General features: G+C 38.9%; 1 protein-coding gene across 3 annotated transcripts in view; it reads left to right on the top strand.

Moving 5' to 3' along the window:
* The window catches only part of CGNL1 (cingulin like 1), a 54,586-nt gene extending 51,939 nt beyond the window's left edge, over window positions 1–2,647 (top strand). For 2 of the 3 annotated variants that reach the window (XM_058033585.1, XM_058033586.1), the window contains exon 19: window positions 442–2,647. In XM_058033585.1, the coding sequence (XP_057889568.1) occupies window positions 442–586 (145 nt within the window). In that variant the 3' untranslated portion in view covers window positions 587–2,647. The remainder of the gene's footprint in view (window positions 1–441) is intronic. The other variant, XM_058033587.1, reaches the window with a different exon arrangement.
* The last annotated feature ends 13,180 nt before the right edge of the window (window positions 2,648–15,827 follow it).

Here is a 15,827-nt window from a genome sequence, read left to right as displayed (position 1 = left end):
CAGACCTGTGAAACTCTCCAGGTGTCCCAGCCTTCTTTCCAAGATCTCCCTACTGAATAAAGTCATTGAGGCAGCAAATATAAAATGGAAAAAAGTGGTGGGACTTGACACTCTTACTATTTGTAGCAGTAAAAATTTCCCTAATGGCTGAGAGGTACAGTCATCCTGTGTGAGTTTTCCTTGGCCATCTGTGAACATCCCAGTGTGCAAAGTTTACAGTTTCCTCTCTCTGCTACTTTACTTAGAGGTGCTTGAAAATGTGACTGCTTGATCTTGTGCATGTTTCCTTCATGTAAGATGTGGTCTATGATAACCCCTGCTGCAGCACTTTGACATCCTTCAAAAACGTAAATCCTGCCTGTCAATGTTGAAAGCTTTCTCTTAAGTGTTCTGTGTGTAGATGTGGTGTTTTAATAGCAAATATGTGTATTTTTGTTTTAGTAGACTGAAGAAGTCACCAAGCAAAGTGTTGGCTGATTCTGATGATGATGACGACGATGATGATGATTTCAGCACGGATGGTGATAGTCTCTGTGAAGTACCTTCAGGAAATAATTTCTCAAAAGATGATGACACAAAAATCTAAATAAGTATGGATTCAATTCATTGAAAGTACTGGAAGAAAAAATTATCAAGAAACTGGATATTCTAGAAGCCAAATGACATAAAGGGATTTAAGAGTTGGGAATATAATGTTTCCATCCATATTGTGCCATTTTCTTATTTAGATCTCCACTGTTTATTATAGAAAACAGGATTGCATTATAAAACACCTATAAAACTATATATATCTATAAACTGCTACTGAAAATGTGGGAATAATATTTCACATTGGAAATGGGATTTTGCTAAAATTCTGTTCAAGTAAAAAGCCATCTGATATTAATTCAAAATTAGTTTTTAGTTATTAAAAGATTTTCCCTAAAATTAAGGAAACTATGGAAGATTATTTAATAATTGTAAGTAAGGAGAAATTATGTATAAAATGTAAATATTTTAAATTTAATCTTTTTATTGACTACTTTAGTACTATTTTGTAAAGTTTCAAATATTATATAAATCCGTTTGATATGTAAAATCTTTAAGTTTATATTGAATGCTATGTTTGGGTTTTCACTAAGAGGAAAACAAATGAAAATTAATACATTTCATGCATTACAGAGCAGATTCATAGTTCCTGGGCCAGGAAGTACCTTTAAATACCAGTGTAAGTTTTATTGTATGTGTTCTGTATATTAGAGGTCAGATGTTAATCCTGCCTGCTGATTTTAAAAGGACCATCACATCTGCATGATGAGAGAGGCTTGGCTTCGACTTCTGTGTCAACTTCATTTGGGAAGCTTTCTGTTCTCAGTAGGGAAGGGTGAGAATGATGTCACTCATTACTTGGTATCTTTCATTTCCTGAAAGAAATTCAGTTCTGCCAGGGGCAGAATGTTATAGGCCTGCTGATTTGAAGACATTGGAACAGTCTTATCTTGCAAGTTTCTAAAGAGTCACACTTGTTCTAGTAAAATTACTTGTGGTCTTTGACTTAAGTACATGCTTAAATCTGTTAATTGATATGAAAATTTTATGCTGCTGGCAAGAAATTGCACCAAGAAAACAGAAAGCATGTAATCTGATTTTTCTTTCTAAGTTCTTGACCATCTACTAGTGATATATTGCAGTGCATGGTCATATCTGCAGAAATATTGGTATTTCATTTTACAGAAGTATCTGTATTTTGGGTTATCCATCTATTCAACAAACTTCATGGGAAATTTAAAAGAAAGAGCATTGAAGATTTTATTTTAAAAACATTTTCTATTTTATTGCTAAAAATATTTTTTGCCATTTGTATTACACCAGACTGGTTTTGCTCCTTTGCAAATCTAGACTTCTAAGGAAAGGGCATTACTACAAAATTTTGTTAATAAACCATAGTTCGGTCCTCTCTATTTATCAGTATTTGTCTGCAGTTACAGGTTAGTGAGCACTTGTTCATTGATTTGATCAAGTAATCATGGAATTGTAAAAAATACTTTGAACTGAAGTTGCTGGGAGCTTCCATTATTCCCACAAAGGAATCTGCTGCAGAGAACAAATTGAACAGCTCTGCCAGTGAGGCTGGCAGATGTGGTTAAGGCAGAAGTCCTGACAATGGCAGTGTCCATTTTCATACAGTTACATGAAATGAAACTCCTGCCTGCGAGGTCAGAAATATATCCCTGCTTAACAGATCGCACAGTCTTTGCCATGTAATTCCCTTCAACTTGCTTCTGATCATTTGAGTTGTACAGGAAATAATTGGAATGGCAAAGTTGTCTCTGAATCTTGTATCTTTTCCAGTAGCATGCACATGGAATATTTTGCAGTATTGGCATTACTGTTTTGACGTCACAGGAACAGCCTTTCATCCAAGAAGACCTGTGCTACACTGTACTGACAATCATCATAGAAACTGCTGTTATTTATTTGTTGTTTCATTTGCATGGTTATGTAGACTTAACTTCAAGCAACTGATTCCAATCCCCAGTACTCTATCCTATAATTTTCATAGATGACTTACTTCAAACCACTGGAAAAAAATCACTTAAGATTGCATCTACCTCCAGTTACACTAAACTGTAAAAGAAAAATTCACTTAAAATAAACAGTGCTCTCAGTTCTACTTTGTGCATTTACCTTGGTATGATAATTGAATTTCAAATAGAAGACATGTTTGAAACATAACAAGAAAATAATTATCTGGGAAATATTGATGCTGTAAACAAATTTCTGCATTTTTTCTCTTTGGATAGCTACATTCTTTGTAACTTGTAAAGCAGGTGGCAGGTGTAGCATCTAGAAGACTCCTCATGTGATCTTAGAATGAGGAAGACAATATTGTTGCAGCAATTCTTCTTAGTAAAACTCTTCTTTTTCAGAAAAAGAACTGGTCTTTAGTTTCTTGACTTGGACTTGCCAGTGGCTTTTCCTCTTTAGAGGTCTCAAATAATATGACTAAAAGTCTTAAGACACTGAAAAGGATATTTCAATTCATTCACCAAGCAGTTGATAGCTCTGTTTCTTGATCCTTGTTAACTATGGTGATGGTAAAATCATTGCCACAAACAAAATTTATAGTAGCTTACAGTCATCTTATTTGTTCATTCCACCTCCTGTTTGCTCTCATCAAAGCCCATGTTCAAAGTTTATTTTAGAAAAATTTTCCTGTTTTTTTTTTTCATGAAATCTATTTTAAAATTAATTTCAGCAGAAGCTCTTTACCCATAAAAGGAAGCAAGAGGGGGGTATATGTAAAGAAATATGGTTAAAAGTGCCTAGAAGTTTGTATAAACATCAGAGTTGTAGTGTGTTACAGAGACATGGCTTGCATTCTGAGCTGTACAGACCTTCAGTTTTCTTCCACAGTACTTCAGTATCTCTTAAACAAACAGACCTGAGCTAAAGATGTTTTCTATAAGCCTAAACTGATGACTTTTATAGTGGATGCTTGTCTCTCAGTGTAAGTAATCTACAGTGAACAGTGAACTTTTGGTCCTTTCTGGGATTAATGGCCTTGGTTTTCTGAGTCTGTTATGGTAGATAGGAGAAGACAAATTACTTCTACGAGAGGTTTTTTTCTGTTTTAAATCAGCAGCATTTGGCAAGTGCTCCGAAGTCTTTACATGGCAGCTGCTATACAGTGCAAAATATGTAAATGTTAAGCAAGTGAAGAAAATCCTCCTGTCTTCCATAGACTCCTAATTTACTAAGTAATGAAATTAAAGATACTCATCACAATAATGCATTTTAATGCCCTTGAGTTTGGAAGGCATCCCTTTTCATAAAAGCATTAAGATCTTTCAGACATCATATCTTTTGTTAGTGCCTGAAGAAGTAAAAAGAAGAAGTTGCCATCTTGCTGTCCCCTGTACCTGTTTCCCTTCACTGCATTTTATTTAAGGAAACTCCTGTACTATGCAAATACTTTAGTTCATCACTGTGCTTTTTACTGTTCAATCACCAGACATGTTTCCCCTCACAATTCTGGGTGATGAGACTGTAACTTGTTGATTAATCTGTGTATTTCTCTGATTTATCCTCTTTCTTCTGAACTTAATTCTTCCCTTTTCCTGATTAAATAATCTGTTCTGATTTATAAATTATTTTCTAAACTGTTTCAGAAGCCATGTGTTTTCCTAATTTTTTACAGACCAGCTGTGTGCTTTGCTGAGTGAGCTACATAGTGCAATAGCTTCAGCTTTTAAGCCTTTTCTGGATCACACAGCATATTTTAGTAATTAAATGTTGATTCTTTTCGCTTACTGGAGCTTCCTATCCTGTGAGTAGAGCAACACATTTCAGCTGCCTAATTTCTACCAACTGTACTTCTCAAGTAACATTGCAAAATGTTCAAAGACTTTGCTGAAAGAGCAACATTCTTTAGAAATTGCCAGGGTTTGTTACACATTTAATTTCTTTTTTTGCATAAGGTTCTGACTAGGTCACATGTTTAACCCCCTGACCCTACTGTGTTATACTGAGGGAAATTTCATTGGCATCTCAAAATTTACTCAGGAGCACTGGGCCATTGAGAAAAAGGTATAGAATTAATAGATATTTTTGTATTACAGGTTTTTCTTTTAATATGTAAGAAAGGAAAGGCCTAAGAAGAAGGGGAGTGAAGTTCAGCAGACAAGGCCAAGTGCTGCAGTCAGTTTGCCTCACCTACCTCAGTAGCAGCATGACAACCCTTTAATGGTTGGTACCAGTGAGTTCAGTAGGGACTGTTTTATGTAAGCTGGAACATTTGATCTTTTTTCCATTTCTAATAACAATTTACTGCTTTATTTAGATCCTGAAGCTTCATGCCATTAGCAGAAGAACAGGCAATAAAAAAAAAATATTTAAGTTCAGAGCACAGGTGGAGGATGAGAGTTTAAGCTCTCCAAGTTGTCAGTAGGAAAGCTGTAGGAACACTTCTGTGTGAGTGCAGAGGAAGAACTCACTACAGGTAACTCCATTACAGGTAACCTGAGTTTTGCTTTGCCTTCTGTGTACTTCTGTTTTTCAGCAGAATGGGCTTTCTGAACAGTGCTTCATGTGTTAGGTTACAAAGCTATTTTCACTAGTTTCAAGTACTCCTTTCATCTTGGTTGTATGCAGGCTGGCTAGGATGGACCCTACCAAAAGGCATAATGGGAAGTAAGAAAAAAAACACAGGAGGAAAGATTCAACTCAGGATCCAGTTCTGATTAATTTGATTTTGACCTTCCCTTCACTCTTAAGGATCCTGGCACACATCTGAGATTGAATGTCTGGCTCTGCAGTAACCAGCAGGCTCTGTGGAGTATCTTTTTTGCAGAACAACAGCCTTAGGTATAGATTTCCTTGCTTTATGGGCAGTTTCAAATCTGGTTTTCTTCAAACAAGAAAATGGTTTATTGTGAAACAGGTAGAATGGCTATGAAAAGTGGAAAGGAAGAAATAATAAAGTGAGTCCAATAAAACTATGTAAAAGCAGTAAATTCAGCCAACTAAAGAAAGGAAACTTCCTGAATTAGGCTATGTGTACTTTAAACACAGCCCACTGTGCCTTGCTATTTCAGGACATATTGTGTATGGTATCCAGCTATTTTAGAGATAAGATCAAATTTGTAATTTAGATCAGAATGTCCCTCCCAAATGTGAACTTGTTAAGCATTACTGAGTCACAGTGGAAAACTGTGGTCTGTGAGGATATAACAAACCAGCTCAAAATGCTCTCAAATGTGGAAATTCAGTTTTCTAAATGAAAGAGGTTCTGTTTGGAGATCCTCCTGGGCCAGCTGCCCACAACACAGCAGCCCCATAAAGGTGCAGGTAAGTGTGTCAGGACTGCCAGGCTGTGCTGCTATGCTTTCTAACACAATGCCTGGCTGATGGTCTCTCTTACCCTTCCCAGTTGTGGTTCTCCATCAGTGCCAAGTGCAGCCTCTGCTGGAAGACCCAATGTGTGGCTTAGATGCATCAGGCCAGAGAGGATGTGAAGAGACCTGACCACCAGGTGTCAGGGAAACTGAGTTAACCTTACCTTACTCACAGCAGTGACAGGGTTCCAGGTACTGACAGAAAGGTGTGGCTGTTGAGACATTCTGCGTTTTTTGGCAAGTTTAGAGTTTTGGGATATTTTGGTCAGAGGATAGAAAAGGAAAAACAACTCAAAAAACACCCCTGTCCTGGATGTACTCTCCAGGTGCCTGCTGGTTCTTCTCTCCTTGTGGGATTTTATTTGACTTCACTCTTTGCTGAGCATGTCCACAAGCACAGTGAGAGCAGGCAGTATCTGTAGTCTGCTGTGGTGACATTTGCCAGGGTGGTAGCACAGGAAATGTCAGGATGCACTGTGGCCATGACATTAAACACCTGTCCTTCAGCTTTATTTGAGCAAAATAAGGAGCTTTCTTTACTTGTGCAGTAGCTGCTTACCTTGCCTCTTGGTGAGTGTTTGTATTTACCTAGTGGCTCTTACTGTAAAGCCTCACAATGCTTTTCCAGGGAATGCAGGTGCTTATGGCTCAAAGCTGGATTACCCAAGCTTCAGGAGGCTGTGACTAAACTGCAGCACCCATCCATGTTAATGTGCCATTCAGTGACATTAGCAGCTGCAGCTGAAGGCCAGTGCAGGTGGAGGGAGGAAACTGGATACCAGGAAGCTCAGTTGGTTCTGCAGTCAGCTCAGCTCTGTTCTGTGGCGTGTCAGCACCAGTGCACAGGGTAATTCCTGCATTGAATAGGTCTCCACTCTGAGTGATTAAATAGTCCTGCACTTCCTATGCCTGCAGAGTCTGGAGCACTAGATATCATGTAATTGAGCTTTTATTCCACAAACTTTTGTAAAGTCTAATCATTTTAGCTTTTCTTTTCAAGTATATAAAAATACCAACCAGGCACAGAGGAACTGTGCCTCTTACCACAGTTGTGAGTGTGCCCAGCTGCCAGCTGTGAGCCCTGGGAGGATGCTCTGAGGATGAGCTAAGTGGAGATAGAGCCAGATACAAGAAACACATTTTAACTTCGGCTGGCACTTTATCTTGTCAGTGCAATTTTTCTTACCACCTTTGCCATTTTTACGAATTAGAAGTAATGTAGAGGGAAAATGGAATATTAACACCCAATTAACTTTGCTGCTCCTCTGAAACTACTCTGTGTTTAGCAGAGCTTGGAATTTTTGGCTCTTGAGAAAAAAAAAATACTGTTTTTCGACGTAAGACGTTTGGAAATGTTAAACTGGGAACTGCAGTGGAGTCTGGGCTGAAGTCCCGCAGGGCGGGGGAAGGCGCGGGGAGCGCGGCCCGCAGGGGGCAGCAGAGCGGGGCGGCTGCGGCCCCTCGGCCCGAGCGTCTTCGGTGCCTCCTCCGCGGAAATCAATTCTCTACTGAAATCCGAGACAGAACTGCCAGGTTTCCCTTCGGGAAGTAGTCTGTTCAGAAAGTGACACGCTGCTCCACAAAAATCCTTTTCAGTGTAGAACATAGTCAAAGTAGCATTCGAGGTGTTAAGGTAAATGAAGTGACTGATGTGAGAAGGAGGATGGTGCTTTCCTATAAACATGTTGGTGCTGTAAGTACTCAGATACTATTGCATAACTCTGTAAGAAGACAGAAAATTGAATGGTTCTGAGTATGAAGAAATTTACCATTAATTTATGAAGCACAGAAAAAGCTCAGAGTATCTCATCTTGACTGTTCAGTGACACTGTAACAAGGTGACAACCTCCAGAATAGAGCAAGGATAACAAAAATTGGTACTTTAAAAAAAAAAATATACAGCATGATTAGACACACCGGTCTTGATGGTGATAACTTATCAAAACACAGAAGTTCACAGCTGGTAAGAACACCCATTATTCATGAAAATGTGATGGCTGGAGTTATGCCAGACAAAGATCAATCTAACCATACCATCTGTACATGTGCTTGTGTGCCTTTCCTGCACTGCAGACATCTAGCCTAGAGATGAGGAAGTTTATGTCACGTTCCCATCAGGGTCAAAACTTCAGCCAAATATGTTTTTCTAGATACTTCCTTTGTTGTCAGAAAATCACCTTTAAACTGAAATTATTCCAAATGATGATGAAATCCTGCTTATGGTTACAGCATATTTATGCAGAAAAGGCATCCTATTAAACAGGAAGATTTGTTTGTATGGGTAGGATGCATAAAGTGTTCTAGTCATACTCATCTTCCTTTGCAATTTACGCCCACATTGGGCACTGTCTTTGCATAACCCAAGGAGAGGAAAACAATAATCTATTGAGAAATCTACAGAAATGTTCAGCAGGAATACAATTATGTATTCCAATGTCAAATTCTATAGGATCTTTTTGTCTGTGCTCTCTTCTCTTGTTACTCCATCAAAATACTAAATGTGTGTTTTAACAAAGGAAAACCCCAAAATTCATAGAGATTCTGTAACTCCAGTTATATGAGAAGTGGGAAGTGTACCAAAATGTCTTAATAAGACCTTGCTAACCTGTCTGCTGTCAGAATATTTTGGTGTACTTTTCATTCCAATCCTTTAGCAAAATACACTGTCATAGGACAGTGGATTAAGGTTTTGAAAGTGTTTGTTTCTCCTCCATATGGGTTACTAAAAACAAGCTAGAAAATGAACAATCATCAGGTGTTTTCAATGTACCCAGTGCATGCTATTAATATATTATAACCTCTGTTCTACAGAAGTAGAAATTGCTGGGAATTTGGCTATGGACTATACAGGGAGGAGGATTGGATCTTGTGTTACTATATTAATCATTGGGTAAATGTTTCTCTAAAAGGTAGGATTATAGAAATTTCCAGAGGCAGACTGATGGTCTAACATCCTGTTTTCAACAGCTCTAATTCCCAGGGCCCCATAGGAAGGCAGATCCCCTCCTTTCCTTCCCCCCATGTCAGCTGTGTCAGAGACTGCTGTCAGTCTCTCTCAGGTAAATCTGGCTGATAACTCGGGCTGATTTCATGGCAACCAGCTCACCATTCTGCCTGACCTAAAGCTGAGCCTGTAAACCCACCCACAACCATGTGTGTTTCAACCTCTTCCTTCAGGGCCTCTTTACTCTGTGACCTGTGGCAGCATTGGATCTCCAGGTTAATTATAACAGGCAATAAGATATTTCCTTTGTACTACTTTAATTCTATTAACCCACATTAATATCCAGAGCATCTCCGTTTACTTTTCAGTTATTATCAGGTAGATGCTAGTAAAAAATGAGAGCACAAGTAGGGCAATTTTCTTGTCATGATTTTTGGTGTCTTTCTGTTCTTGTTCAGTACCAGGGAGAATTGGTGTTTCAGACAGGTCTGTTCTAAACACTCATTGCTCTCCATACCCCTCTTGTATCTGTTTTCTCTGCTTACATCCAAACTGTCATGCTTGTGACTGTGTATGTGTGAATTTTAAAAAGCTTTGTGAGTTCTTAGAGAAAGCTAATGGGAAAGAATACCCCTTGCAGAAGCTGCATTTTGAAATAAATACAGCAGCCCTATGATATTTGCTTTCCATGCAAAGCTGCAACAGAGAATTTAAGCACACCTCTTGATATGCCATTTCTGTTTACTCTTGCAAGGTGATACAATTCTGCCCCAGCAAGAAATATAGGAAAATGTGCCCTATTAGGCCAACTCAAGGAGGCTTAATAGAATTCCATTAGTTAGTCAGTCCAGCCACTCAGGCAGATTTTTAGTCTTTTAGTAACTCCTCTCAAAGATTTCCTGAGGTGGGAATGGTGCTCTTTATCCTGTAATAAACTCCTCAAAGAAGTAACCTGGTTAGGCCAGAACTGCAGCAAAATGCCTAAGCAAAGGGAGGTTATGAGAAAAAGAACAGCAGCTGATTGTTCAGTGAAATGCAAATTTCAAGTTAATGCTAATGACATTTAGCATTTTTATCTCTTTCTGGGCTGCAGCATCCTGAAGGATGACACATTGGAAATCTGGGGAGTGGCCATCCAGATTCACAGATACAGTGTGTGACCAAATATATAAGTGGTGAGGTGTGTAAATCCATTTCCTTTCTAGGACCAATTTAGAGGGAAGTCCCCTAGGTAATATTTAGTCATGCTGGCTCAGCTATTATTAAGTACCTTAACTATTTAGTCCTTCCTACATTCCCTCCTAATAACTTTAGTCCAGTTAGACCCAACATTATCTTCTGTATTGATTATGACTTTACTTTTTTCTATTATTATGACTTATGCACAGAGGAAATGAGACAGTTCTTGGTGAGAGGATTAGAAAATTTCATCATACTGTAGATACAGAGATGTCTGCTAGAATACTTTTAGAGCTGGAGGGACCCAAGTTTCTTCTTGAAGGTCCCCTGATTTCACGAGTCACATGACCTGCTATTTTATGGTTTAATACCTCCCCTTCCTCCTCTTTTTATATGACTTCTAATAAACTTATTTTTAGTATGTAGAAAGGAAATAAATAATAGAGCAAACAGAAGATCTTTCACTTACACTAAACAACTTTTATGGACAGCTTCCTGTCCCAGCTGTGTGTGTGAACAGGCAATGGGCTGTGAGAGTCCATTAAGGACTGCTAAATTCCCATGTACATCATTCTGATGTGAGAGAACATGGAGGTCTTAAACCAGATCTGAAACGAGGGAGAAGCCAAACAGCTGAGAACTTCTGTAGCATCTGTACAGATGTTCTAGACAAATGCCTGGTTTCCATCATCCTCTGCCCTGAAGCAGGGCTGCAGTCAACCACTTGCTATTCTGGTCTTGTATCATAAGATAAAACTGAAGCAGAATATATGTTTTGCCCTCTTCTGTGTTTCCTTTCCTGTGGAGAAACAAAATGAAATATTTCATCTTCCCCTTTTAAACTAAAAGAAGTCAGTTGTGACTTCTTTTACGCATATAGTGATTTCCTATCTTAATGCTCCCACTCCCTGAAATATGTCCATCCTCACACCTGTGGAAGAACTTGCACTCCACAATTTATTTCTGCCTCTAAAATTTCCTTATTTCCTGCCACAATGACAATGCTGGAATCAGAAGAGATCTATCATTTGCTATTATCTCTAGGGAGTGGAACATGATTTTAAATGCAGCTGCCTGGCAATTTAACAGTGGGTGTGCCTGTTTTCTACTCTCCTACCTACCTTGACAGGTTCCATTGCATGACCTGGCCAAGCCACACCCCTGTGTGAACAATGCTGCTGCTCCTGTGCTGCATTATTTTTATATGACATCTCTGCTGAACTGTCCTGCTTGCATGACTGACTAAACCAAACCTGCTGCTGGAGAATGAGTGACAGGCTTCCAGCATTTCATGTGCATCTCGAGCCACATTGCCGTGGGTTGTGACCCACTTGTGAACTGAATGGGAGACCTACATGGAAATGGTGAAGATGAATCAGGGGGTGGTACTTTTTCTGCTGAATCAGAACTGCATTGATGCCCTACACACTTCAGCAACATCTGAAGTGATGCTATCTAGATCCCTTAGAATTTGTGACTGAAAAATTAGAGTGCTATCTTTTCATTCAGATACTGACACACATGATAAATTAAACTGTCCTATATTTTTCTCAATCCATTTCATATTTCTAAGTTGATTTTAAATTCCAGTCTTTTTAAAATTTAATAAATCAAAAGTCATGACTATGGAAGTGTACAATTATGCAACTATGATTTATACACATGCTTAATGAAAAGCCCTCCCAAATAAAGGTAAAAAATACCTTTTTATTGAAAAACCTGCCCTTCTAGGGCTTTCCAGCCTTCTTTAAAACCTTAGTAGTGGTATTTTTTGTTTCTCTATAAAAACCTGCTTTTAACAGTCTGGCTCTACAAATCACATCAACCAGGTGTAATTTTCATTTTTCCCACTGCTCAGGGTACAAACTGTGTGAAATGCACTGACATGGATGCATAAAGGTACACAGCAGAATCCTGGTCCTGTTGTCATTACCTGACTGGCTTCAGTGGACTTGCTCTGTGGTCATGCCCAGACACAGCTTTTCTGATTAACCCATTCCCTTTTGTCCCTTCTGTCTGTTCCAGCAGAAATTACTGTCCATATGGCACTGTATTACTTATTGACCTATCTAGCATTTTTTTGCTTTGTTGGTACACAGTTAAAAAGTATTTTAAGAACTCAACAGGAAGATGGACTTTGAGTAGAAATTAAAAGACAATTAAAAGTAGAAGACATTAAAAGAAACATTTTCTACAATTGCAGTCTGTTACTCTACATTATCAGTAAAGATGGAAGCAAGGTATTATTGCAGGTAAGTCCAGGAATTTAATTTTTACTCAATTCAACCACAACTGAAATTATTACATAAAATACATACTGAGGGCTTTGCACAAATAAAATATGTATTCTGCATTTGAAACTCCTTATGAGGGAATTCCTAATTATAGATTTATGTGTGTGAGATCAGCAGGAACTCTCTGAGTTTTTATATTATAATCTTACATGGCTAATCTTATATTAGCCATGTACCAAGCATGAGAGCAAACACTTATATCAATAGGTCTGAGAAATGATTTGATGCTTGTAGCTAAACCAAGCTGAACATTTAGGTAGCTGTATGTGTTACATCAAATCAAAAGGGTAACAGTAGCTGCAAATGCAGCAAAGATGTATTTGCCAGTGAAAGACAAAATACTACTCAAGAGAAAAACTGCACAGTATTATATATTGGTTTGTATATTGCATATAAGAACACCTATGGCAACTGACTTTGGGGGCTCAGTTTGTGATATGTGTCAGGCTGTTTTAGCAGGCTAAAATTTTCACATGAACTGTAATATCCAAAAAAGAGAGCCTGATAAATCCATGGGGCTGAGCTAAATATGTGTTTGAGAATACAGTAGTGAGAGCTGGCAGAAAAAAAGAAATCACTTTCAGGAAACATCATTGATCAAGCCTCCAGTTCTTACTAATTCTGGTTCTGAATAGTTTTACATGCATCTGTCCATTTGATAATCTCTGCTATAACGGGTTTCATGCCTTAGGGATGATGAAGGCAGAATAGATCTTAATCCCCCTGGAAAGTGAAGGCTATTAGAAGTTAATTATAACCTCATTTTTGTAGCAATGCCAACGGGACTTTATAACCTTAATGACCACAGGTGTGAGTTCTTGTACAATTTGTGACTGCAATTATTCCCAAATCTCATAGGATTAATATTCCACTTGATAATGTGTTACAGGAACTTTTCTTTTTCCTCTGGACTATGTCAGCAGTTAGCCTGAAGATGGACAGGAGATTTTGATTTAAAAAAAAATCAGCCTTTTAGCATGTCTACATTTAGGCAATTTGTTTTGGTAAGACCAGGTTACCCACTCCTGCTGTTCTAGGAGGGCAGACCTTCTCCTCCATGAACTGCATGCTCTACGTCCATCTTGTGATCAAGGGCTTTGCATAGAAAAGCCTGTTGATCCTGTGCCATCCCACTTCATTTTTCCTACAGCATAATGGTCTTTGGGCCTCCTGGGAAAAAAATATTTCAGTAATGCTGGTGATAGGTAACAGGGTAGTTACAAAAAACCAAAGGTGTCTACACTTTAAATTTCTTGCTGTTTCCATGTAATCATATTAGCTTTTTCACAATAACTATTGCTTCAGATATTCATACTGCAGTGTAATTGTGTAATTAACCTACTGTGCCTTTGGACCATTGTAGTCAGAAAGCACCAGCAGGTTTCGAACTGAAAGCTCAGCATCCTGGTTGGATTATGTTCTGCCACCATATTGTATATTGTCTATGAGCAGTCTGGATGATAATGTATATGTTTTGGGCAGTCTGTCCAGCTGTAAAAATCAGCAGAATGGAATTATTTCAGTGAAACTAATTCCCAAGGAGTGATTTACTTTTTATTCCTCCATCTTGTTTCTGTAAACTACTGCCATCTCCCAAGCAGAGTATGAAGGGCTCCCAGCAGTGTACAATGACTCTTGCAGGAAAAAAGAGCTGTAAACTGTGGCAAATCTACTTCAGATTATCAGAACCAAGGAGGTAAGGTCATGGGACAAGCTGAAACCAAGCAGAGACTTCTCCCTGAGGTGTCAGGGAGCGAAAGAGGGAGACTGTGGAGAAAGAGGGAGTGACTGTGTTAAACTTCCAAAGGGGGTGAGAGAGACTGGAAAACATGGAGTAATGAGCTGCAGCCATGAATATGTGCAGAGTGTGCCCAAGGCAAGAAAAGCTGGGCATGGGAGCACCTTTGCAGAGCAGAGGAGACCTGTTGCTTGCTAGAAGCTGTCACCTCTAGTACTGTTGGTGGGGAGTCAATCCTGCCCAGGAGGACAAGGGAGTGTCAGAGGTCCTTTGACTGGGGAGCTATCAACAATGCAAACCCACATTCTGGGGACCTTCTGAGTTGTAAGCCTGTCTTCATGTTTCATAGCCCTAATAGCTTGTTTTCCATGAGCTTACCCAGCTACTTTTTGGGAGTATTTAAACTCTTCATGATCAGTGATTCTTCTGACATAATTTTCACACAGAAATGTGGTGCCCTGTTTTCTTCAAATCCACTGTTCTCAAAGGTAGGAAATAATGAATAGCTATCCCCTGTTAACTTCTGCCTACCAGTCATGATCTCCTATGCCTCTGTCACCCATTCCCTGCCACTGTCTTTTGTCCAAGCCAAAGATCACAAATTCGCTTCTCCTTTCTTAATCCAAAAATAATTCTGGAGTTCTTTTTTTCAGCTCTGCTGTGTATGTCACATATTGCTTCAACAGCTTCTCTTAAACTTTCTTTTTGCCACCTGGGGAGTCCTAGATGTTCACTCCATACCAGTGGTTGGCTACACAATTCCTTTAGTGCAGGCAGAGCTTTGGGGATGAAGTTGTTCCAAATGTTGCTTTCATGCAGAAGGGTCACACAGGCTACACAAGGCTGCAAATGGTTGCATGGTGAAGTAGCAAGGCAGCAAACAAATTACTCTCATTACTACACTTGTGCATCTTGTTGGCAGGGGAAGGGAAGGTGTTTCTGAGAGTGTCCAAAATAGGGAGACTACTCACCATGCATGTAGGTTATTTATTCTTGGAGGATACTAATTTGAGGATTAAAATGAAGATGCTCCTTTTCAAACTAATATTGGCAAATCAAATAAACATGCATTTCTGCTATTTTCCAAGAAATGGAGAGAGCTGAACTAAAATAGATGCAACTGAGAAAATAATATTTTTATTGTCTGTCTATTATTCATGGACAAGTCTTTTCCTCATCTGCACTTATAAGATTTCCATCAAAATTATCAATGTTCTCAAAGTTGATGCAGACCTTGAAAATTTTCCCAGAGATCTGATTATTGTGCCTTACTCTCTTATGTCAGTGATTATTGTGCCATACTTTTATCATATAGGAAGGGAGGTCCTTTTCCCTCGTGTACTGCAAGTTTAGTCTCAGACTGTTCTTAGAAAAGCAGTTGTGTTTGTGCCTTGCAGCGACTGGGCAGCCCCACATACACTCCTTGTTCCAGAGGGAAATACAGTCCAGAAGATACAACTTGTAACTAACCAGAGCAATCTCACAGGTCTGTGAAATCCTTCTCAGCTGCAACCACAGAGATCACCAGGTGTCTGCATACCAGAATTTAAATAGACTCACCAGAATGACCAGGAACACTGCTAAGGGATAACCCCACGGGTAGACAACATACTTGTGAAGGAACATGTTCCTGTTGATGATGACACACCTATTATCCACCTGCAAACCCACAAAAGCAGCATTACAATCAGGACTTAAGACAGGGGTTGATTCATAGGGAAATGCAATTGTTTGTAGGAACAAGACACTTTGCCACAAAAAGAAATGTGTAACACTCAATCTTGCCTTGAGAGAAA

This window comes from Melospiza georgiana, chromosome 13 (assembly GCF_028018845.1).
Source record: "Melospiza georgiana isolate bMelGeo1 chromosome 13, bMelGeo1.pri, whole genome shotgun sequence".
Lineage (NCBI taxonomy): Eukaryota > Metazoa > Chordata > Aves > Passeriformes > Passerellidae > Melospiza > Melospiza georgiana.
Note: the sequence above shows the minus strand (reverse complement) of the source record. Positions and strands in the feature narration are given on the sequence as shown.